Source organism: Mus pahari, chromosome 1 (genome assembly GCF_900095145.1).
Source record: "Mus pahari chromosome 1, PAHARI_EIJ_v1.1, whole genome shotgun sequence".
NCBI classification, from domain to species: Eukaryota; Metazoa; Chordata; class Mammalia; order Rodentia; family Muridae; genus Mus; species Mus pahari.
The window spans coordinates 89317347-89341998 of NC_034590.1; the positions used below are offsets into that span (position 1 = coordinate 89317347).

The following is a 24652-nucleotide window of genomic DNA, read 5'->3' on the forward strand; positions in this document are numbered from 1 at the left end:
ATCTTCATCCATTGCCGCGTGACCTGTATCTGAGACATTGGTATACAAGCAACCCTGAACTCAACAAGCCAGATTCTTCCTTTTCTGTAACACGTATCTTAGGTTTTCATATATTTTAAACTTGAATAATTATACAAGTATATCTCTACATTTATATCTCTACATTTAGCCATAAAATTTTGAGAGCTTAGCTACTTTGACTTATTTTCCACTTGGTATTATAAATTTTTTTCTTATTTTTTATCATCTTTCATATATTACATCCTGGGTATAATTTACCTTCCCTCTCTTCCCACAACCTCTTCCCCATTCCTCCTCTCCCCATTCCTCCTCTCCCATTCCTCCTCTCCCCATTCCTCCCCTCCCCATGCCCACAACCCCTCTGCCTCCACTCAGAAAAGAGCAGGAACTCCCAGTGCCATCAACCAAACACAGTATAAGAAGTTTCAATAAATCTCGGCATGTGTTATCGAATCAAGGCTGAATAAGGGCATCCCAGTAGGAGTAAAAGGATCCCACAAGTAGGCAAAAGAGTCGGGGATAGCCCCTGCTCTCACTGTTAGGATTTCAACAATACCAAGCTACTCAGCCATGGCATATATGCAGAGGAACTAGGTCAGACCTCTCTACAGGTTCCCTGATCTCTGAGTTTACATGAATCCAAGTCAGTTGATTCTGTGGGCTTTGTCCTCCTTGTGTGTCCCTGACCCCTCTAGTTCCTCTGGTCCTTCCTCTCACTCCTCCACAGAACTTCTCAAGCGCCACCTAACATGTGGCTGTGGCACTCTGCATCAGTTCTATCAGCTGCTGGATGACGTCGCTCTGATTTCTCTGATGATGATTATAGTAGGCTCCTGTCCCAGAACACTCTGCAGGCAGGACAAACAAGAGATCAAAGGTCTTGTGGCTGGTTTGCTGTTGTAATCCCTCCACTTGAGGGCTTACCAGTTCAAGCTTCGTGTCTCTAATAACTAGGAGTCTTTTCTAGGGTTATTCTCATAGATAGCTTAGAGTTTCTATTGCACTAGGTTTTCACCTCACCTCCAAAATGCCACCCCCCCAATTCCAGCCATTTCTCCCAGTGTTTTCTCCCTGTGTCCCCCTCACCCAATTCTTTCCATTCCAAACTCCACCTACCCGCAGTCCACCCAAGAAATCTATTCTATTTCCCTATCCAGGGAGAGCCTTGTGACCCCTCTAAGCCCTCCTTATTACTTAGCCTCTCTGGATCTGAGAATTGTAGCATGATAATTCTTTACAGCTAATATCCACTTATATGTGAGTACATAACATGTTTGTCTTTCTGGGACCTCACTCAGGATGATTTTTTTTTCTAGTTTCATCCATGTGCCTGCAAGTTTTATGTTGGTGTTGTTTCTAACAACTAAGTAACACTCCATTGTGTAAATGAACATCACTTTCTTTATCCATTCCTCAGTAGAGGGACATCTAGGTTGCTTCCAGTTTCTGTCTATTATAAGTAGAGCTGCTATGAACATAGTTGAGCAAATGTCCTTCTGGTATAGTAGAGTGTCCTTTATTTGCCCAGAAGGAGTATAGCTGGGTCTTGGGGTAAATTGATTCTCAATTTTCTGGGAAACTGCCATATTGACTTCCAAAGTGGCTGTACAAGTTTGCACTCCCACAGCAGTGGAAGAGTGTTGCCCTTGCTCCACATCTTTACCAGAATAAGCTGAAATCTTTTCCTATTCTGTGGGCTGATATTTTGTCCTATTGATAGAGTCCTTTGTCTTACAAAAGCTTTTAAGTTTCATGAGGTCACATTTATTAATTGCTGATCTTAGTGCCTGCACAATTGGTATTCTATTCAGAAGTTGTCTCCTGTGTCAAGTAACTCAAGGCTGTTTCCCACTTTCTCTTCTATTAGGTCCAGTGTATCTATCTGGTTTTATTTTGAGGTCTTTGATACACTTGGACTTAAATTTTAGGTAGGGTGATAGATATGGATCTCTTTCCGTTATTTTACATGTAAACATCCAGTTAGACCAGCACCACTTGTTGAAGACAAATGTATATTTGTCTTCATTTATATATTGTCTTCATTTGTTCACTGTATATTTCTGGCTTCTTTATCAAAAAGTAGGTATCCATTAGTTGTATGTATTTAGGTCTGGATCTTCAGTTCCACTGATCAATATGTCCACTTCTATGCAAATACCATATGGTTTTTATTACTAGAACTCTGTAGTATAGCTTGAAATCAGGAACGGTGATACCTTCGGAAGTTCTTTTATTGTACAGCATTGTTTTATCTATCTTGGGTTTTGTTTTGCCCCCCCCCCCTTACAAAGTTGAGTACTATTCTTTCAAGGTCATTAAAGAATTGTGTTGGAAGGTCATTAAAGAATTGTGTTGGAATTGTGCTGAGGATGGATGGAGTTGAATCTGTAGGTAGGATAGCCATTATTTTTATGTTAACTCTACTGATCCTTGAGCATAGGAGATCTTTCCACCTTTGATACCTTCTTCAATTTTCTTCTTTGAAAGACCTAAAGCTTTTATCATACAAGTCTTTCACTTCCTTGGATTTACCTTAAGATATTTGATATTATATGTGGTTATTGTGAAGGGTGTTGTTTCCCAGATTTCTTTATCAATCCATTTGTCATTTATAAATAGACAGGCTACTGATATTTTTAAGTTAATTTTGTACTCAGTTGCTTTGAAGAAGGTATTTTTCAGCTGTAGGAGTTCCCTGGTAGGATTTTTGGGGTTGCTTGTGTATACTATCATATCTGCAAACAGTGATACTTTGAATTTTTCCTTTCCAGTTTGTATGTCCTTGATCTTTTTCAGTTGTCTCATTGCTCTAGCTAAGATTTCAAGTACTGTATAGAATAGCTATGTAGAGAGTGAACAGTTTTGTATTGTTCCTGATTTTAGTGGAACTGCTTTGAGTCTCTAATTTCATATTGGTTATTGGCTCACTGTGTATTACCTTTATTATGTTTAGGTATTGCCTTGTGTTCCTGTTCTCTCCATGATTTTTATCATGAAGGTGTGTTAAAATTTGTAAAAAAAAAAAAAAAAAAACTTTTTCAGCATATAATGAGATGATCATGTGGGTTTTTTCTTTCAGTTTGCTTATATGGTGGGTTACATTGACAGATTTTCATTTATTGAGCCAACCTTGCATCTCTGGGATGAAGCTTACTTGAGTATGGTAGATGATCTTTTTGATGTGTTCTTGGATTTGGTTTGTGAGTATTTTTATTGAGTATTTTTACATCAATGTTCATGAGGAAAATTGGTCTGTAATTTTCTTTTTTTGTTGAGTCTTTGTGTGGCTTGAATATCAGGGTGACTGTGGCCTCATAAATAAATTTTACAATGTTGCTTCTATTTCTATTTTGTGAAAAATCTAAGGAATATTGGCATTATCTCTTCTGTGAAAGTTTGGTAGAATTCTGCACTAAAACCATTGGCCTTGGCCTTTTTTGGTTTTTTGGTTGGGAGACTTTTAATTACTGCTTCTATTTCCTTAGGGGTTTTAGGTCCATTTAAATTGTTTATCTAATTTTTTTTCTTTTTTATTAATAATTTTATTCATTTATGTTTCAAATGATATCCCCTTCCTGGTCACCCCTCACAAACACCCCCCATCCTGTTTATCTAATATTGATTTAACTTTGGTAAGTGGTATCTATTGAGAAAACCGTTCATTTGTTTTAGATTTTCCAATTTTGTGGTTTCTGAAGTATGACCTAATGACATTTTAGATTTCCTCCAAGTCCCCCTTTTATTATTTTGTTAATTTGGGTATTCTCTCTGTCTTTCAGTTAGTTTGCATAAGGGTTTGTCTGTCTTGCTGATTTTCTCAAAGAACCAACTCTTTTATTTCATTGATTCTTTGTATTGTTCTCTTTGTTTCTATTGATTTCAGCCCCCAGTTTGATTATTTCCTGCCATCAACCTCTCTTGACATCTTTTTGTTCTAGAACTTTCAAGTATGCCATTAAGTTGCTGGTATGAGATCTCTTCCATTTCTTTTTTAAAGCACTTAAGTGCTACAAACTTTCCTCTTAGTCACCACTTTCATTGTGTCCCTTAGATTTCATTTTCATTGAATTCTAGGAAGTCTTTCATTTCTCTCTTCATTTCTGCCTTGACCCCGTAGTTGTTCAGTAGGGAGCTGTTCAGTTTCCTTGAATTGGTAAGTTTTCTCTTGTTTCTGTTGATGAAGTTCAGCTATAATCTGTGGTGGTCCCATAGGATGCAGGGGAGTTATTTTCATTTTCTTATGACTGTTGAGACTTGCTTTGGGACCAAGTATGTAGTTAATCTGTGAGAATGTTCCAAGAGGTGCTGAGAAGAAGGTATATTCTTTTGTGTTTGGGTGAAATGTTCTCTGAATATCTGTTAGGTCCTTTTATAACCTCTTTTAGTTCCATTATTTTTCTTTTTAGTTTTTGTCTGGATGACCTGTCCAATGGTGAGAGTGGAGTGCTTAAGTCTCCCACTATGGTTGTGTGAGGTTCAGTGTGTGATTTAAGCTTTTGTAGTGTTTCTTTTTAAAATTTTGGGTGCCTTCACATTTGGGCATACATGTTCAGAATTGGAATATCATCTTGGTCGATTTTTTTGATTAATATGAAATATCCTTCTCCATCTCTTTTGATTAATCTTTGTTTGAAGTCTATTTTGTTAGATATTAGAATTGCTACACCAGCTTGCTTCTTGGATCCATTTGCTTATAAAATCTTTTCTCAAGCCTTTACCTTTGATGTTGAGGTATATTTCTTGTATGCAACAGAAGGATAAATCCCCTGTTTGTATCCATTCTGTTAGTGTATATCTTTTTATTGGGGAGTTGAGTTCATTGATGTTGAGAGATATAAGTGACCAATGACTGTTAATTCCTGTTATTTTGTTGTCCTTGGTGGTGGTGGTAGTGATGGTGGAGTATGTGTGTGTGTGTGTGTGTGTGTGTGTGTGTGTGTGTGTGTGTGTATTTCCCTGGGATTTTGCTGGTTTTAGATTATTTAACTGCCTGTTTGTAGGTGTAATTAACTTCCTTGGGTTGGAGTTTTCCTTCTAGTACTTTCTGTAGAACTACATTTGTGGATAGATTTGCATTTAAATTTGACTTTGTCATACACTACCTTGTTTTTTCCATCTATGGTAGCTGAAAGTTTTGCTACTTATAGTAGTCTATTCTGGCATCCATGGTCACTTAGAGTCTACAAGACATAGAGTTCTTCTGACTCTAGATTTTTTCCATTGAGAAGTCAGGTATTAATTCTAATAGGTCTGCCTTTGTATGTTTCTTGGCCTTTTCCCCCTGCAGCTTTTAATATTGTTTCTTTGTTCTGTATATTTAGTTGTTTTATTGTTTATGTGGCATGGGGATTTTTTCTGGTCCAATCTATGTGGTGTTCTGTAAGCTTCTTGTACCTTTATAGGCATGCCCTTCTTTAGGTTAGGAATCTTTTCTTCTATGATTTTGTTAGATGTATTTTCTGGAAAAATAAATCTATTCCTGTTATTCTTAAATTTGATCTTTTCATAGTGCCCCAGATGTATGTTTGTCTTTTCTTCAATTTCTTTAAGGAATTTTTTTTTACTTCCTCTTCAAGGACCTCTATCATCTTCATAAAGTTGGTTTTAAGGTTGTTTTCTTGTGTTTCATCTGTGTCAGGATATACAGGGGTTGCTGTAGTAGGATAGTTGGGCTCTGGTGGTGCCGTATTGCCCTGGCTGTTGATTGTGTTCTTACTCTGGTGTTTAGGTATCTGGGTTTGGGATGACTATAGGTCTAGGTATTGATTTCTGAGTTTGTCTTGTTGGATGGTGTGGTGGTTTGAATAGGTTTGACCCCCATAGTCTCATATGTTTGAATGCTTGGCCTTCAGGAAGTGACACTATTAGAAGGTGTGTCCTTCTTGGAATAGGCGTGTCCTTCTTGGAGGAAGTGTGCCACTGTGGGAGTGGGCTTTGAGGTCTGATGCTCAGGTTCTACCCAATGTGGAGGAGAGCCTCTTTCTGACTGCCATCAGATCAAGATGTAAAACTCTCAGCTTCTTCTCTGGCACAATATTCACCTGGATACTGCCATCCTTCCTGCCATGATGATAATGGACTGAACCTCTGAAACTGTAAGCCAGCCCCAATTAAATGGTTTTTGTTGTTGTTTTTTTTAAAAGTTTTCTTGGTTCTGCTGTCTCTGCAGAGCAACAGAACTCTACCCAAGACAGAAATATATTTTGTTGCTTGGTTACTGTTTCCTCTTTGGTCTTCTGCTCATTGTAGCCTCTATTTATGGGGCCAGTGTAACCTCTGACCCTGTAAGGATCTCTGGCCAGGTTGGGCACTGGACATCTGGTGGCTAACTTGACATTTGGAGCAGCAGGAAGTGCCTGTTCTTATGAATGGTGTGGCCTGCAACTTAGCACTGAAGTCTTCTGGAGATGGGAAGTAGGGACCCAGCCATGGAGAGGGCGGTGAGGTATGGGTAATGAATCTTTCAGAGCTTAATCTAGGGAATGTGGCAGTTGAGATTTCAGGTGAATTACTCACCTGTTCTTTTAACCGATGTGGTCTGCATCTGAGCAAGTGATATCTGCAGGCCTTTTATGAATTTTTAATAAAAAATGTATGTATTTTCAGTCACTTGTTGCAAATGGAATATAAGGATAAAAGTAAAGCCATTTACTCTTCAAATTCAGGAAGTTTCTTCTCTGCCAACCTCACTCAGCTAAATCCCTTCTCAGCCTATTGCTGAACCCCTCAGTCCCTCAAGGTTATGCCCCTGAGTTTCTTTCCCTCTTAAATCAATCTTCACTTCCATTTCTCTAGTAAACACAGTAGATAGTAGTACATGTGGCCATCAAAACTCTAGGCAGAGTCCAGTCTTTTCTTTCCAAGATTCAGTGTAAAATAAATAGAGGCCACATTGAAGTAAAAACAGCATATAGGACTTTCAACTTGGATCTTTCTCTGAGATACTGAAATACAGAATAATAGTTTTACCTGATGCTGGACAGTTACAGCAAGCCCAAATCCTAGTCACCCCATGAATAAAAAGGGTTCAATGAAACATGGCATGATATTGTCTATGCTATCTCAAAATCAGAGCAGCTGTGACTACCTGCATATTCACATTCCTTGGTAGAAGGAGTTGGGGAAAGGACATCAGAGATATGCTTTAAGTAAGAGTCACATACTCTCTCCTGGCCCTCCAAAGTTGCATATAATCCTGACCAGGAGTGGAAGGCTAATTGAAGGGGAATTCCTTTTATGTATCTTCAAGAGATACATAATCCACTGTAGGACTTTCCAGTGTTGTATCTATTTAGAGGTCACTTATATTCCTGTAGGTAACCCTTTAACCATACCCCTATAAGAACATCTAACAATTCATCAGTTCTACAAGCTGGACTTGAATTGAATCTTTTCTGGGGGGTGGAGGAGTCTGTGTCATCAAAACACAATTTCTTCATATCTACCCAGAAAAAAGTAACCCAACAAGGAGAAATAAATGGAGTTCTAAGATAGACTGTGTTGATAAGCTTGGGTTGAGTAGTTAGGTGAATTAAATGCATGATGGGCTTATTAGAATGCAACATCACCCTAAGTCTAGGGACACCTGCGTTCTATTTTCCACTAAGAAGTTTCCACTAAGTGAGTTTTCATCTCTGAGAGCCAAGGGCCACTCAGAAGACAATGATTCAAAATGACTGCATTAGGATCTGTCTTGGAGATTGGTGCCCAGTAGATGCTCACTACATGTAGCCGCTGGTTATAGGTAATCTATAACTTATCTCAGTACTCTGTCTCATCTACCTGGAATAAGATCAGATACACACTGGCTGCTGGTTGGGTGGGGCAGGGGATGGGGATGGAGATGACACTGTTCATGATGAAGGCAGTGAGCTCTGGGGTGGGTCAAACTCAAATTTACAGAAAGGATATGAACATAAGACATTGCTGAAGCAGAAGCCAAAAGTTCAAACCTGACTGGTTCCAGAGAGCTACTATTTGGAGTATACTGTCCCAAATATTATACTTCAACTGTAGTCTCTTTTAACATATGACTATACTCACTCTAAGACACATGTTCTCTTTGATGCTCCTCACTCTTTCAGATTACCCCGAGTTCCAATCAGAAATTCTTATGACCCTGTCTCTAATTAATAACAATGAGAACTGAATGCTTTACATCCTCAGGCTTGTGGCTCCAGTCTTTGTCTTCCCATTTGTACCTCTTATTCTTTGCTCTGCATCTAAAGTGGTGTTACTCTGCTTTGCCAAAATGTTTGTCTAGTTCCTGAACGTTTTCCCTGTAAACCCTCCAATCTTCTTGAGCATCCTCAGCTCTCTGTCTGTAGACCTGGTGACCATTTCATAATATCCTCCTAATGCCACCTCCTTCATAAGCTCCTTGGAGCACCCAACCAATCAATTGCCCTCTGCTATGTACTTGACAGAAGTCTACTTCTGGGCTGGTGAGATGTCTCAGTGGGTAAGAGCACCCGACTGCTCTTCCGAAGGTCCTGAGTTCAAATCCCAGCAACCACATGGTGGCTCACAACCACCCGTAACCAGATCTGACACCCTCTTCTAGAGTGTCTGAAGACAGCTACAGTGTACTTACATATAATAAATAAATAAATCTAAAAAAAATACTTAAAAAAAAAAAAAGAAGTCTACTTCTTCTCATGACATCTACCAACTTCCTCCTTATCATGCACGTCTTATTTAAAATCTCCTCTGTTAGTATCTAGCCTTTATACTCTCGGGAACATTGATTTGCTCTTTTTGCATTTGCCCCACCATGAATGATACCCATGTATAGAATGCATGTATTAAAGGAACTAACCAAAAACTAAGTAGCCCTAGCTGAAGGAGAAATCATAACCTCAGTGCTAATCATTGGCTCATATTTTAAACCTTATCTACAAGAGTAAAATTCCTTGTCTCTTCATTTACAGGTACTGTTCAAATACCCCATCACTCAGTGCCTTGCTGCCCCAGGCGTGTATCGAATGATTCTTCAGCAGAAAATCTCCAAGTATGTAGTACTAGCTAGTAACCGGCATCTCTGGGTAGGATTTTAATGTTTCTGCTGTGCCAAGGTTTGGTTTTTTTCTTTGGTTCTTTGATTTTGTGTGTGTGTGTGTGTGTGTGTGTCTGTGACTGTGTGTTTTAATAATTATTAATCAAATTAGTAAGATCAACACCTGGGCCTTTAGCCTTACACCTTTATAGATTTATTCATTTGTATGTGAGTTTATTATTTGTGACATACAAAAATAAAAATACAAAATGCCTATGGTGAAAATTTACAAACTGATGAACTATAAAAAATTCCCGTGCAATCACTCAATCACTCACATATGTCAGAACAAAGTCACCGTCAATGCCTCAGAGACTTCTATGTGTCTCCTTGTTAACCCTAAATAAAATGACTATTTTCTTGACTGTAAGAAATATTCCTAAGAAAATGGGTCTGCTTTTCATGCTTTCAACATTTTTATTATATATTTTCTTTATTTACATTTCAAATGTTATCCCCTTTCCTAGTTTCCCCTCTGAAAAACCCCTATCCCCTCCCCCTTTCCCTGCTCCCCAACCCACCCACTCCCATTCCTAGTCCTGGCATTCCCCTGGGGCACAGAACCTTCACAAGACCTAGCACCTCTCCTCCCATTGATGACCAACTAGGCCATCCTCAGTTACATATACAGCTAGAGCCACATGTCCCAACATGTGTTTTCTTTGATTGGTGATTTAGTTCCAAGGAGCTCTGGGGGGTACTGTTTAGTTCATATTGATGTTCCTCCTATGGGGCTTCAGACATCTTCAGCTCCTTGAGTACTTTCTCTAGCTCCTTTATTGGGGACCTTGTGCTCCGTCCAATGGATGATTGTGAGCATCCACTTCTGTATTTGCCAGGCGCTTTTATATATACAATCATGCATTATTCTGTAGCATCTGACTTCGTTTTCCAAATCATGTGTCTACAATGTATTCATGTCATGTATTTTCTAGCCCTGATTTTCAACACTCAGGCAGAAGTAGAAAAGGCCCTCCATGAGTACAGTCCATCCCTCACAGAAGGCAGTATAGTTAGTTCTGCTACACCCTAGCTTCCCTTGGGGTCTCTTTCCTTAGCATTTATGGTTTATAAAGTTGTCCCTCTTGGACACATAGGAAGTTTTTCTAGGGTGGCTTCTTAAGAGTCTTGTGAGTTCTTGTCTCTCTTGTTATATCAACATCCAAACTTAACCAAGACACCAGTGCTATGACGCAGCATCTAAACCATCACTCACTTACCCCTGCCAGAAACATTAACAGGGATTTACAGAGAGAAATGGCATCTGAATGGCTGTGACCATCAGTAAAATGACAGAAAGTAGATTTAAAAATGAGAAAGCAAGCAGATAAATGATCAGAATGACAAAGCTCTTGATAATTTGTGTCTCCTGCAAAGCATCCATGACCAGACATGTTTGTCTTTCCCAAAGCCTCAGGTTCCCCACTCTGGAGCATTGCACTAGTGGTGGGGAGAGCCTGCTGCCTGAGGAATATGAGCAGTGGAAGAAAAGGACAGGTCTTCCCATCCACGAGATCTATGGACAGTCAGAAACGGTAGGTGACCAGGCCCTTTCTGTACCATTTCAGTGGGTTCAGCTACAGAGCCAGTAAACCAATGTGTCAAAGTGTGTGCTGATGTCTTCTTTGTGCACAGCACCACTGAAAGCCAATAGGGTAGATGCTTTGGGGTACAAAGATAAGTTATGCCAAATTCTCAGAAAGAAAATGTACAGCTCATCAACTCATTAAGAGACTGATGAACTGAAAGCTGTTAGGCAAAACATAAGAAGACACTTTGACACTGTACCTGAGATTGTTAACCCAGGGGAGTCTCATAGGGGTGGTGGGATAGAAAGGTCTCATCCATACTACAGAGACCACTGTCAACAAACCCTGCCAGTTCCACCCTCACAGCCTAGAGCAGACACATGAAGAGGTGGTTGAGAGCTGGTTTTCAAAGTTCATATCTGGGTGTTGAGGAAGGCAATGCAAGTTAAACTGAGATTATAGTGGTAGTAGATAAGGAAACAAAGAGTTTCTGTATATGTCACACATACACAAGCATACAGTCATGCACACATACACATGCACACATTTAATGATATCCCAGAGGGCCACTGAGTTAGCAGATGGTCAGGGCATTTACAGTACCATGCACCTTGTGAAACTCAAGTATCCCATTAGTGGTCATCTCCCCAGACATTTGCTATTAAAGTCTAATGACTGAATGGAGCCACTTCCTAATATTCCTCTAGCTAATGTCTGCTATTTCAGGGCCTATAATACATTGAATAGTTTAGATCTTGGTCACATACTTGTCTGCTGTTTTTACCAAAACATACAGTTCATGTAGCACAGATCCAGCCCACACTGGGAATAACAAGTGTCCTTTGAATAGAGTTGGGTCAATGTCTTGAATCTAAGTCCTACTCTCAACAATGGTCTCTATCGGAGGTCATGCATGTGACTCTGCTTTGGCCAACCTTGCTCTTCTTTTGTGCACAGGGGATCAGCAGTGCCACTCTCCGGGAAATGAAGATCAAGCAAGGCTCCATAGGGAAGGCCGTTTTACCCTTTGACATGCAGGTCTGGTCTTAGGGTGCTGATGGGGAGCACTTTATACCTCATGTGTGATGGCAGGTGGTAGAGCCAGGTACACCATCACCTGAGTCACCCTACTCTGTGCTTCCTGCTTCCCCTGACATCTGTGGAAGCTTTGGGTGAGAGGTACTTTGGATACCCATGCAGCTCACTGGACGGAGAGATGCATCACATATGGTGCATGAGAAAGAAAAATAAATAATTCCCTCGGGTGACAGTTTTCCAGTTTGGAGACATGGCAGTAACATCCACATTCCCATGAAACAAAGATCCCCTTGTCTTGGGTTCCATATTTACTGATTTCAAAGAATGTGAGAGTTTTATCCTATTTTCTGACAGTTTCTCCATGAGTAGGTCCCATTTGCCTTACTAGTGTCTTATGGTGAGCCAAGCCGTGGCCCAGAGGGCTGGACGAGTCCCACAGTGTGGGATTCACAGGCTTCTTATTCCAGATCATCGATAAAAAGGGCAACATCCTCCCACCCAACACTGAAGGATACATTGGCATCAGGATCAAGCCCACCAGGCCTCTAGGCCTCTTCATGGAATATGAGGTAATAGCATCCCACCAACCCAGTCTCAAGAACATGTGCGGGTAGCTCTGTATCCTGAGACTTCTTTGAGTCTTCTTCTCTTCACTCTAGCCTAACACAGTCCATGTTAATGACACTCATCTAAGCTCTTTGGCACATTGTCACAGTCCTTCTGTCCAAGCCCACTTGGGATTTAAGAGCTAAATTATGGGATAGAAAGCCTGGCCTCAGAGTCACCAGATTTGGCCTCCAATAAACCCAGCTGTCCCTTCTCAGAGGGAAAACTGAAGTGTTGTACGTCTTACCCATGCCCAGTGATCAGTGCAGGTCTAGGATCTGCATCTTTTTAGGTGTCATGCTCTAAATTAGAAATTGGGGAACTGTAGAAAGCTGGGTTGAACTGGAAGAAAATCTGCTGAAATTGCTGATCAAACAAACTCTAACCATCTTGGTTAGTGGTGATGCTGAGAGGGGATTCTTGGTCTTCAGGACAGAGCATGGAAGGGTAAGCACTGATCTCAGGTTCCAACCCCTTTCTCCACACAGCTCTCACCTGACCTTATGACTGTCTTCACAGCCAACCTTGGGGAGCAGTTCCTATTGGTGTGTCTATAAATCCCAAGTAATTGCAATAGGCAGTTATGAGAACCACATATATATGCACAGCCATGACTCCCAAACTTAGGTATTCTGTATTATTTATAACACATAGTGTGTGTGTGTGTGTGTGTGTGTGTGTTTGTGTGTGTCTGTGTGTGTGTGTGTGTGTGTGTGTGTGTGTTTGTTCAGTTTTCTTTTTGTTTCTGAGAATTAATACTAAGACCTACGTAGTTGTTTTGGTAACCATATCGCATTGCCCCCCCTGGAGGCCACAATATAAGGACGCCTCCAATGAAACCTGTTTTTGTGTGTGGGGGGGGTAGTTGTTGTTATTTGTTTGTTTGTTTTGAAGCAAAATAGAATATAAAGTTCACTCCACCATTTTCAATTGTGCATGCACCTAGGGGCATGCAAACAGTTCATGACAGAGTGAAACCCTCACCATTGTTTGTCTCCAGAAAATCTACACCTCCAACCCTGTACCAGAGCACCACTCAGTGCTTACCCCTTACCCCAGCATCTGGTTAGCTCTCATTTACTTTCTGACTTTGTGGCTTTGCCTATTCTGGCTCATTTACATCCGTGAGATCACGTGACACAGCTTGTTCCACTGACTCAGGTTTGGAAGCTTTATCTGCCCTAATGTATTTGAATGTACCCCCCCCCCCAGCCTCTAAGACTGCATCTTTGGTGGACTTGGGATGTCCTACAAGTCCCTTACACTCTGTTCACTTTGCTAACCTTCTCTCTGTGTCTCTGTGTCTGTCTGTCTCTGTCTCTCTGTCTCTCTCAGGACTTTATTTTTTTCATTTGCTGTATTTTCAGTTCCTTGTTTCTAAACCTTCTGGTGAAATTTTTAATTCACTTGTTTTCCCATATTTGGTCTTTACCCATAATATGTGTGCTAAGCTATCACCTTGTAGCCCACACATATGTTCAACTATATTATGCATCAAGAAAGAAACTAGAGATTGTGGAGCAGGAGTGAGTAGACTTACAGAATGCCTTGTGAAGGATCACCTGGTGGTGGCACTGCTCTACAGGCTGGCTGCTGTGGTAGCAGGTTGAGGAATCATGTCTGCAATCAAATTTCATAACACATGCACACATACACACACACACATGTGCAGGTACAAACCCATACACACACCACACACACATACACACACAGATATGTAAAACCACAAGAAATCTGAGAGAGGTCAGAGAATGGATCAATGTCTATATCCTGATTGGAATATTGAACCATAGTTTTAAAGGACGATACCATTGGAGGAAACTAGATAAAGGGCCTATGGGATCTCTTGGTATTGTTTCTTATTCTAATTATTGTTCTTACTTTGCACTGTTTTGTATTGTCATAAAAATGCTTAAGTTATGAAGCACCTGCCTCCTAGGACTCCCGTGATGATCAGGTTAGGTAGCACTCGACAAAGGGAATTCACTACTGCTACTGTTCTTCCCAGTTGCCCTAGCACTGAGAACACTGAGCATACAGCTCAGAATGGAAACTGTTCTGGCAGAGAGTTGCATAAAAGTAAAATGCTATTTTTTAAATACGAGCTGAATGATGCTCAGATGGAGCTGCAGTCCAGTGTTTGGACTGGTCCAGGGGCCATGAGCAGAATTCAAACTCAGACATGACCCCCAAGCTTACCTCTAACCTTCAACAAGGGCACTTTGTTGTCTTTGCAGAATAGCCCAGAGAACACATCTGAAGTAGAGTGTGGGGACTTTTACAATACTGGGGATAGAGCAACCATTGATGAAGACGGCTACATCTGGTTCTTGGGAAGGGGCGATGATGTCATCAATGCTTCCGGGTAGGTGTGGCTGGCCCTGGGCTGGTTTTTGAGACCCTCAACTGTCTCATGGCACCTTGCCTGCCTGATATTCCTCCATGCCTTGGTGATGGGACCTTTAGCCTGACTCTGAACAGAGCCATGCCTGGGATGTCCTAATGCCTGGGTACCTTGACACCTCCACCATCCACCCTTGCATCCAAAAGAATACAAATGAAGTTCAAGGAGGGGGAAACATTACATAGTTATGAGGAGGAGTTAAGATTGCAGTATAGTGCCGGGCGTGGTGGCGCACTCAGGAGGCAGAGGCAGGTGGATTTCTGAGTTCGAGGCCAGCCTGGTCTACAGAGTTAGTTCCAGGACAGCCAGGGCTACACAGAGAAACCCTGTCTCGAAAAAAAAAAAAAAAGATTGTAGTATAGTAACATAGGCCCCTAGTACTCAGAAAGCTGAGGCAGAAGGATTCCTAAATCCAAGGCTGCCTGGGCAACAGAGTGATTTCAAGGATAGTATTTATTAATAAAGAACATGCTATCCATGTGTGAGAGCCTAAACTCAATCCCTAGTATCGCTAAAGAAAGGATAGGAAGAGAAGGGAAAACTAAAAATCAAAATGATAAAGTTGTATGATTAGATGCACAGTTGTATGATTAGATGCAATTTTCTAGGACACAATTTGAGAATCCCAGGGTCTCTGGTGCTGGGAGAAGCTACATTAACAACTTCACAAGAAGCTGTCACTCAAAGAAAAAGAAAAAAAAAAGAAAAAATAAAAAGAAAGAAAGAAAAAAAAAAGAAGCTGTCACTCTGCTACCTCCCTCACTAGGGGCACGCATGGGCTATCACTGGGAACATCTGAGCCATCTAGTTTTAATACCAAATGCCCCAGTCTTCATATTTGGGGTCGAAAATACTACTCTCCAGTCTACAACCTCACCCCTCGGTGTCAAGTGCCCATGTGACCCGCAAAGAACAAGGTGTAAGCGATGGTTCTCTGCAGCCCTGGTGTACACTCAGAACTCCTGCTTCTCCAGGTACCGCATCGGGCCTGCAGAGGTGGAGAACGCCTTGGTGGAACACCCAGCAGTGGCAGAGTCTGCTGTGGTGAGCAGCCCTGACAAGGATCGAGGAGAGGTAAAGAGGGCATGGAAGCCTTTTGTTGTATGTAGGAGCTGGAGACACAGGTCTGGAGACTTCCAAGGCCTTCGCACAACCTGAGAACCTAGGATGAAACTCAGGCCACTGGTGTTCATGTACACTTATGCCTGGGCAGTGTGGTCTGAAATTGGTTGAGATTGAATGAGCTGCCCGGTGGCAAATCATTACACCCTCAAGTAGCCCAATATCCTGAGGCAGGAAATGTGACAAAAGAATTAGTAAGTAAATCAAACCCAGTGTCCCAAGGACTTGTCTCACATTCTAGGTATAGGAAAGAATGGTGTGGGGAGTTTAAGTAACTTGTCTAACTCCTGCAGCAAATGAGAGGAGAGAGAAAGGAGTGTGATGCATCTAAAATACACGCCCTGGGCCTGTGGATAATTCAGTAGGTGTTTTAGTTTCCTTCCTGTTGCTGTTGTAAAAAGCAGCTGGGGGAAAGGGAATTTATGTTGCTTCTCAGTTATAGTCCATCTTTGCAGAGAAATCACAGTAGTGTGGTACACATGTACGTGTGCACACATACATACATGCATATATACATACATACACACACATGAATGTGAATTTTAGAACATGCATTCATTGGCTCAACAATGTCTAGTGAACACTTCTGTGTGCCAGGACTTGTGTAAGTAACTGGGTAAGCAGGGGATATATCTAATGCTGTAAAATAAAAGTTATCACAATACTGTAAATAACAGTCACTGCTGTTTTAATTTATTATGATGATTATTATGGCCCATTGAGTTCTGGACACAGAACAGTGTACATAGTGAAAGCATATTGATATTAATATGATATTAATATTGATATTAATAATGGTGATGATAATATGAATAAATTTAAGTAGGCCACATGTTTCAAACATACTGTGTGTTCTCATGGACCCTTAATAAAAACCTTGTTAGGAATGAACTTCTGTTGTACCTATTTCACAAAGAAAAAAATTTAGGGGTAGGAGACACCAGGTATTTTTCCAACACATGCAATGGAAATGGAGAGGACAAGGATTTGAACCTGGTTCCTACACATAACCCCTAGCCTCAAACATCAACTCAAGCCTAAAGTGGGTTTTGTCCATTGACTTATTGAGCTGTGTGTGGAACGAGTAGGCATGCTTCTGATCTCCACTTCCATTTTGCAGGTGGTGAAGGCGTTTATTGTCCTCAACCCAGAGTTCCTGTCACATGACCAGGGACAGCTTATCAAAGAGCTACAGCATCATGTGAAGTCAGTGACGGCGCCATACAAGTACCCCAGGAAGGTGAGCCAGGCTGGCTGGGCTCTCTCTGGCTGCCTCACCTCTCAGAGGGCAGCCATGGGGTGGGGGTAAAGGGCCTGTCAGGCTGCCAAAAGGTTTTGTTTCTTTTGGGAATCCCTACCCTGTACCAGAAATGCAAAATGAACACACTGATGCACATTAACCAATATGGAAAGATTAGGAAAGTACCCCAGAGTACTTGTTAATGTTAGTTGTTATCCTGTAAATTTTAAGAAAAAAATGAAAATCAATGTGGCCCGTAGTAAGAAGTAAACTCTGTTTATCAACCCCAATAAATACATACATGAAACAAAATACTTATTCTTAGAACTCCCAATACATTTTGAGATGCTTGTTTTTTTACATTTGTTTTAAGTGACATGTGCAAGCATGCAAAAATGTCCAATAATAGTGAAATGAGCTAGTCACAAAATTTAAAATTGTCCTCTTATTTAAGCTGGTGGTAAAAATGGTTTTTATGGTTTGTCTTTGTTTTGTTTATGAGACAATGCCTCTTTGTATAACCCAGGCTGATATAGAACTCATTTCATAGCCAGACTGGCCTCAAACTTGCAATCCTTCTGCCTCAGCCTTCTGGGTGCCACAATCCCAGGCATATACCATTATGTCCAGTTTCAGATTATTTTTGACCTAAAATGCCTTATCAGTATATTAAGAGAGAAAGCGAACTACAAAGGAATATGCCTAGTGCTACCCTGCTGGTTTAAAATAAGAGAGTACAGACATTCATGTCAGAAAGTCATTGTTTTCTTCTGCTCTAGAGCATTCCTATACCATCTGCATGTTCACTGAAGCGCACATGTTAGGAAGCTGCAGCGCTAACATGTAGTGTGTAATAGAATACTTACTGTGTGTGCCAGGCTCTAGTCCCATGCCCTGTTATTTAAGCCTGCCCGCAGTCTTAAGAACATGTATGCCTGTTTTATAGAGATGAAGTTGAGGTTCAACTTGCCTGAGGTTTTTACTCAGTAAGAGGAGTGTTGACACTCAAAAGTATGTGTGACAACCACACATGAGTCAAGGCTCTTGCCATTACAGGGAGCAGAAAACCTTACTTCCAATCAGAGAGAGTTACATATACATACTGTATATGGGGTGTTAGAACAACACCCCAAACAATGGAGGCTGATAACCATGAAGGTCTCTCACACGTCTATCTGACTCCTCTACTTCTGCCCCCCACACCCCTCATCCTGCAGTGGGGGATGCCACAGAGGCACCTGCTTTGCCCTGTAAGAGGCCGAGAACATAGTAGCCAATATTAGTGGCTCCAAACTCTTCTGTGTGAAGAGGACACGTTCTGCTTCCTGGATCAAAGGAAGATACCTGACTACACCCTCCTCCCTGCATTGCAGGGGTCAGGAGAGACATGCAATGCTCAATGTAGTCCATGGGGGTCACCACAGGAAAGTGGGGTGAAACAGGAAGTGGGCAACTGGATGGACACCATGGAAACCGTAAATTAGGATGACTTTCTTCTCTACCAGGTGGAGTTTGTTTCAGAATTGCCCAAAACTGTCACGGGCAAAATCAAAAGGAAGGAACTTCGAAACAAGGAGTTTGGTCAGCTATGAACAGCAATCAGTGCAGAGCATGCTGTGACCTGAATCCTTGGCTGTTGGTGGTGGGGTGGGGTGGAATGAGGACGGAATGCAGGAAGGGTAAGTGTGGAAGAGAAAACCAAGACCCAACATTTTTGCTTTTTTCAAACTCAATTACTCCCCTTCCTGGATGGCCACAGTACATTTTCAGACTGTTTGTGGGCAATAAAAATACTGACTTGAATAGCACCCCGTGTCATCAATCATTCTGTGGATGAATGCCTGCTCTCCATAAGCATCCCTTAGTTGTCAATCTGAGACACTCCAGGGTCAGACTCTCCCTTTTGATAGCAGTTTCTGGAGGAACCCTGAGCATGCATTCAACAGCCGGTGCATGCACAGAGGTTCAGAAAGGAGCCTGCCCGGAGCCTGCATGGGATTAGGCTAGAGGGGAAATCCACTGAGCTCAGCTGTGGCTTACTGCCAACACTTTTTTGCCACACCATCCTGTCTTTGGATGAGTTTGCTATCATTTTTTGCCCTGTCTCCAATAATGCCGCTGCTACTGCTGTGCTCTAACTGAAATCTACCAGGAATGACGGAGAGGCCCAGCCTCCAGGAACCCAGGAGGTATCCTCTATTCCTACACAGGGATCTCAGAGCCTTAATTCCATGGGGGCTTTCCTCCACGGAGGACCCATATGCATCCCTTTCCCAAGGACAAGAACATGATCCCCCAGGGATCCCACTCACTGCCAGGGCCCACTACTGTTCAGCAAGATTCCTCTACAGATAGCCCCTCATTTCTCACTATAACCTCCTGGAGGGCCCCAAAGGACCCACACTAGACTTGAGTTCTGTGAATTCTCTATCACTCAAGTCTCTGAAATCTAAGGTAAGACCATCTGGCTCAAAAGAGCAGAAGCAGAAATGTCCTTGGTCGCTTGAAAAACCATTCTGGAAATCAGTCTGGCGGTTCCTCAGAAAATTGGACATAGTACTACCAGAGGATCCAGCAATACCTCTCCTGGGCATATATCCAGAAGATGTTCCAACTGGTAATAAGAACACATGCTCCACTATGTTCATAGCAACCTTATTTATAATAGCCAGAAGCTGGAAAGAACCCAGATGTCTCTCAACAGAGGAATGGATACAGAAACTGTGGTACATTTACACAATGGAATACTACTCAGCTATTAAAAACAATGAATTTATGAAATTCTTAGGCAAATGGATGGATCTGGAGGATATCATCCTGAGTGAAGTTACCCAATCACAAAAGAACTCACATAATATGCACTCACTGATAAGTGGATATTTGCCCTGAAACCTAGAATACCCAAGATACAATTTATAAAACACATGAAACTCAAGAAGAAGGAAGACCAAAATGTGGGCACTTCACCCCTTCTTAGAATTGGGAACAAAACTCCCATGGAAGGAGTTACAGAGACAAAGTTTGGAGCTGAGACAAAAGGATGGACCATCCAAAAACTGCCCCACCCAGGGGCCCTTCCCATAATCAGCCACAAACGCAGACACTATTGCATACACCAGCAAGATTTTGCTGAAAGGACCCTGATATAGCTGTCTCTTGTGAGGCTATGCCAGTGCCTGGCAAACACAGAAGTGGATGCTCACAGTCAGCTATTGGATGGAACACAGGGCCCCCAGTGGAGGAGCTAGAGAAAGTACCCAAGAAGCTGAAGGGGTCTGCAACCCTATAGGTGGAACAACAATATGAACTAACCAGTATCCCCTGAGCTTGTGTCTCTAGTTGCATATGTAGCAGAAGATGGCCTAGTCAGCCATCATTGGGAAGAGAAGCCCCTTGGTCTTGCAAACTTTATATGCCCCAGTACAGGGGAACACCAGGGCCAAGAAGGGGGAGTGGGTGGGTAGGGTAGCAGGGGGGGAGGGTATAGGGGACTTTGGGGATAGCATTTAAAATGTAAATGAAATAAATACCTAATAAAAATTGGGGAAAAAAAGAAAAAAAAAAGGAATGTCCTTGGTCAGGGAGGTTGTGGGAAAGAGTATGCTTTCTTTTATCCTACCTTGGAGGGACATCATTACTGAGAAATTCCTTTAACATCTGCGTGATCCTTGGATAGATACACACACTTAAGGGAACATACAAATTCAGCAAGCACAGAGACAAGCAGAACACACATTAGCCCCAACCTCTCTTGGGAATACCTCCATAGTCCCATATATGACATGATCTCTCACATCACCAACCTCCTTTAAATTCTTACTGAAGATGGTCTCTTGTGGATTCTAAATATACTGCTGGGCATTGACCATGTCTCAGGGGATTCTATAGGACCATGGCTGGATCCCAGGAAGCCAGAGAGTTTCTAATTATAATGATCCTTGTGGAAAAGGTCACATGGTCAGGTGGGGAGTACAGTAATAGATGTGGCTTTTGGTTTAGGAGATTTAAAAGCCTAGATAAAAGTGTCCCCTAGGGCCCTGCACAAAGGAGTACAGTGGCACTCTTCATTCCCAACAGTACTATCATAAGTATTAGATGATGTCATCTTCATCATTATAGTAGTGACTAACAGAGTGACAAACAGAACGGATGGGCTACAAATAAGGACACAGGTTCTGCCTCCCCTCCAGGTCAGTGCCCAGCCATAGAATCTGGACTATAACCAAAGTTTCTTTTATAATGTCCCTTGCAAGACTCCCTCACTGCTGAGACATTAGTCTCTTTGAACCATTTTTCTCCCTAGATACAGTTCTTGCCTCTGAGCCTGCTTCTCCATCCGATCTACAGGAATGTAGATAATACCAGGCCAAGAGACACTGCTTGCAAGTGGGTCAAACAAATAGGCTCTACATAAATTGTAAGCCCATTTAGAATGTGCTCAAGCATGTTCACAGCAGGGATTATTTGGGGAAAAAACAACCTGGATAGAAATTTTTTAACGTGGCAGGAATAAAAGGCTTCTTAGAAAAGCCAACAAAATCAGGCCCAGGTCAAAAAATATATATATATGGAGAATATGGATCAATAATGGTAGCTTTATTCCACACAATAAGAAGACTTCATATAGTTAGACTATATCAGCTACAAAAAAGCCAACCTTCACAGGCCTGTATCAGCCTCTGAGAGGATGGCAACCCTCACCACCTCCAGTGGATGCCAGTGCTCCAAGAAAGAGGAAACCTCCGGCCTCTTGCCTCTCACACGGCTAGGGCACTGATGGCCTTGTGCACGCAGGTGCCTGTGTAGATTTAGAGTTTTCAAAACCTACTTTTAATAAGTGTTCTTAAATGCTTTAACATCTCTTCTAGCTCACCACCCACCAAGGTAGTAGGAATGAAAGGTTAGTAGAGAAAAGGAGAATGTGGACCTGTTTAGAAATATGTCCTTGGAGCAAATCCAGTCTGGGGTAACAGGATATCAGCAGGTCAGTTCACATGAATCAGCAGTGGTAGCTCAATCCACTTGTGAACATCATTCACAACAGCAGGCCCATCGAATTCAGAAAAAAACCACAAGGCTCTGCCTATCAACCTGAGTCCTCAGAAGTGACAAAAAAAAAAAAAAACCTGCTGGAACACCAACAGAAGTTTTTTGGTGTGTTTCTCTCTACAAAGTCATAACAAACAAACAATGACCAACAAAGAATGGTAAAAGATACCAATACCACCCAGCATAGTCAGTGAAGATCAGCATCAGCAAAGCCAATGATGACCAGCAAAAAAAAATGGCAAAGTGTACCAATACAATCCAGCATTATCCACTGTCCATTGAGCTATATTATATCCTTTCCAAACATCACGTGTTCTCTCAAACATTCTCTCTAGCAAAACATGACCATTTTCCAGGCTGTCTCCAGAAAAACACTGTGTGTCTGTTTTTAGCAAAACATTCTCCCACATGTCTGTATCAACACAAACATCCTCTCGTAAGACAATTTCCAGGAAAAAAAACAAAAACAAAAACAAAAACAAAAACAAACACCAAATGACACAACTGAATCTCCAAGGAAACCAGAAATTTCCACTTCATGCCTGAGTGAAGCACAATTTCTAGCTCATCTTGTCCCTCCCTGCTCTTGGATCCAACACTGTGTAATACTTGTTCTGAGTCACCTAGACTAGATGATATTTACCATCTAAAGCAGCAAACATTCAAAGTGTACTCGGGGAGATTACCTTGTTCCAAAGTAATCATATCCTTGAATCTCACCCCTTAAAGAAAGCCAAGAGAGAGATGCATAGACATCAATTGTATGACATTTTAAGTTTCATGATGTTAATTCTCTGAGACTCAAAGTGATGAGTGAAGACAATCCCCTGAGTAAGTTCCAGTGACTCTGATAATGCCCTTCATGGTTGCTCTCGACTTGCCCATACGTACTACCCGAATCAGCACACTGATTCTAAACAACTTTCAAGACTGGAAGCTCAACAGAAATAAGCATCCAATGGGCAAGACTTAGAGTCAGAGGTGGAAACAAGTGGCTACTGTTCTGCTTAGAAATGTGACTGCATAACCACACTGCAGAGCAGAGTAAGGCAGACATGAATAGCACACACAATGGGGACTATAGTAAGATCAACCCATGATGATAGCATGTCAACTAGGGAGAGGGTGAGCCACTTTGTGCAGTACTGCACCAGGGTAGATGCTGAAAGGTCTTGAGTTAAACTAGTAAAATGAAAATTTCAAAAATAATATATATTAAAGGTTTGTAAATTTTGCTCTGTGTTTTTTTATATAAAAGAGAGTCATTTAAAATGAAATATAGATAATGATAGTCATAATTAACTATTTATTTTATCACAGCAGTGGGAAAGTAGGACAACATCATTGAATCAAGCCTGGATGGGTCAATGATGTAAGCCTGAGTGTTTTCATACTAAGCTACAGGTAATCACGGAAAGTAGCCAAGATCTTCATGTGGTGACTGACCTTTCTCTTTAATGAGAATTCTAAAGTTTGAATAAATGTGGTTGCACCTCAAATGAATGTTTGTTTTCCAAGTCAATTCAAATTATAGAGCTCTTATGGGAAATTTTGCAGGGGTATTAGTGAACCAGCTTCTGTTGTGAAAGTAAAAAGTGAAGGGAGATACAGACCTACATCTCTCTATAAGATGGGAGAAGAAGTGTATACTGCTCAAACAGGTGGCTCCATCTGCCATCTATGAGAAGAATCCAACTGCTGATACACAACCAATTATGTATCAATCTCAAAATTATAATATTGACTCTTAGGGTACATATCACCTCCCAAAAGTCCGAGATGTGTGAAAGGCAGTGTATAACCTGACAACATGATTGATTTTTATTGTAGTTATAAGAAAACAACCAGACATCTGGGAGAATCCAGAGCAAAGAGATAAAGAAGTGATAGACTGACCACGGTCAGCTGACTAAGCCTGGTCAGGAGAGAAGCAGGAGCAGGGTGGGTAGACAGAGGTGGGCTGGGAGTGTGGGAAAGGGGAGAGAGAGAGAGAGAGAGAGAGAGAGAGAGAGAGAGAGAGAGAGAGAGAGAACATAACAAAGCTAGCAGGGCTATAAGGGGAGTGGTATAGCCAGGGGGAAGGAAGCCTGTGAGCTAGAGGGGTTTAGGGGAGGGGAGGAGGTGAGAAATGAGCCCCTGTTTTATAATACCTAGGTTATTAATCCAACAATAATTATGGACAGAAAATTGCTTAGCACAATTTTCTATCACAATTTTCTTTCAACCATTATGATAGTTCTTAAAAATACAGTTAAGGACATATCTCTGAAGGACATACAAATTGTGTGTCAAAATAAGTGAATATAATATTAAGCATTGAGAACTAATACGCTATGAGAATATGATTCCAAATAATCAATGATAAAATCCACTTTCATATTTCATAAAATGACCCTTGTATTAATCAGGGTTCTCTAGAGTCACAGAACTTACGGATAGTCTCTATATAGTAAAGGAATTTATTGATGACTTACACTCTGCAGTCCAATTCCCAACAATGGTTCAGTAGTAGCTGTGAATGGAAGTCCAAGGATCTAGCAGTTGCTGAGTCCCACACAGCAAGCAGGCAATAGAACGAGAACCATGCT

General features: G+C 41.4%; 1 protein-coding gene across 2 annotated transcripts in view; it reads left to right on the plus strand.

The window, feature by feature from the left end:
- Positions 1-18823, plus strand: part of Acsm1 (acyl-CoA synthetase medium chain family member 1) — a 55018-nt gene extending 36195 nt beyond the window's left edge. For both annotated transcript variants that reach the window (XM_029540148.1, XM_021204711.2), the window contains exons 7-14: positions 8952-9031; positions 10488-10611; positions 11563-11643; positions 12111-12212; positions 14487-14614; positions 15628-15727; positions 16896-17015; positions 18521-18823. In XM_029540148.1, the coding sequence (XP_029396008.1) occupies positions 8952-9031; positions 10488-10611; positions 11563-11643; positions 12111-12212; positions 14487-14614; positions 15628-15727; positions 16896-17015; positions 18521-18607 (822 nt within the window). In that variant the 3' untranslated portion in view covers positions 18608-18823. The remainder of the gene's footprint in view (positions 1-8951; positions 9032-10487; positions 10612-11562; positions 11644-12110; positions 12213-14486; positions 14615-15627; positions 15728-16895; positions 17016-18520) is intronic.
- Positions 18824-24652: the final 5829 nt, after the last annotated feature.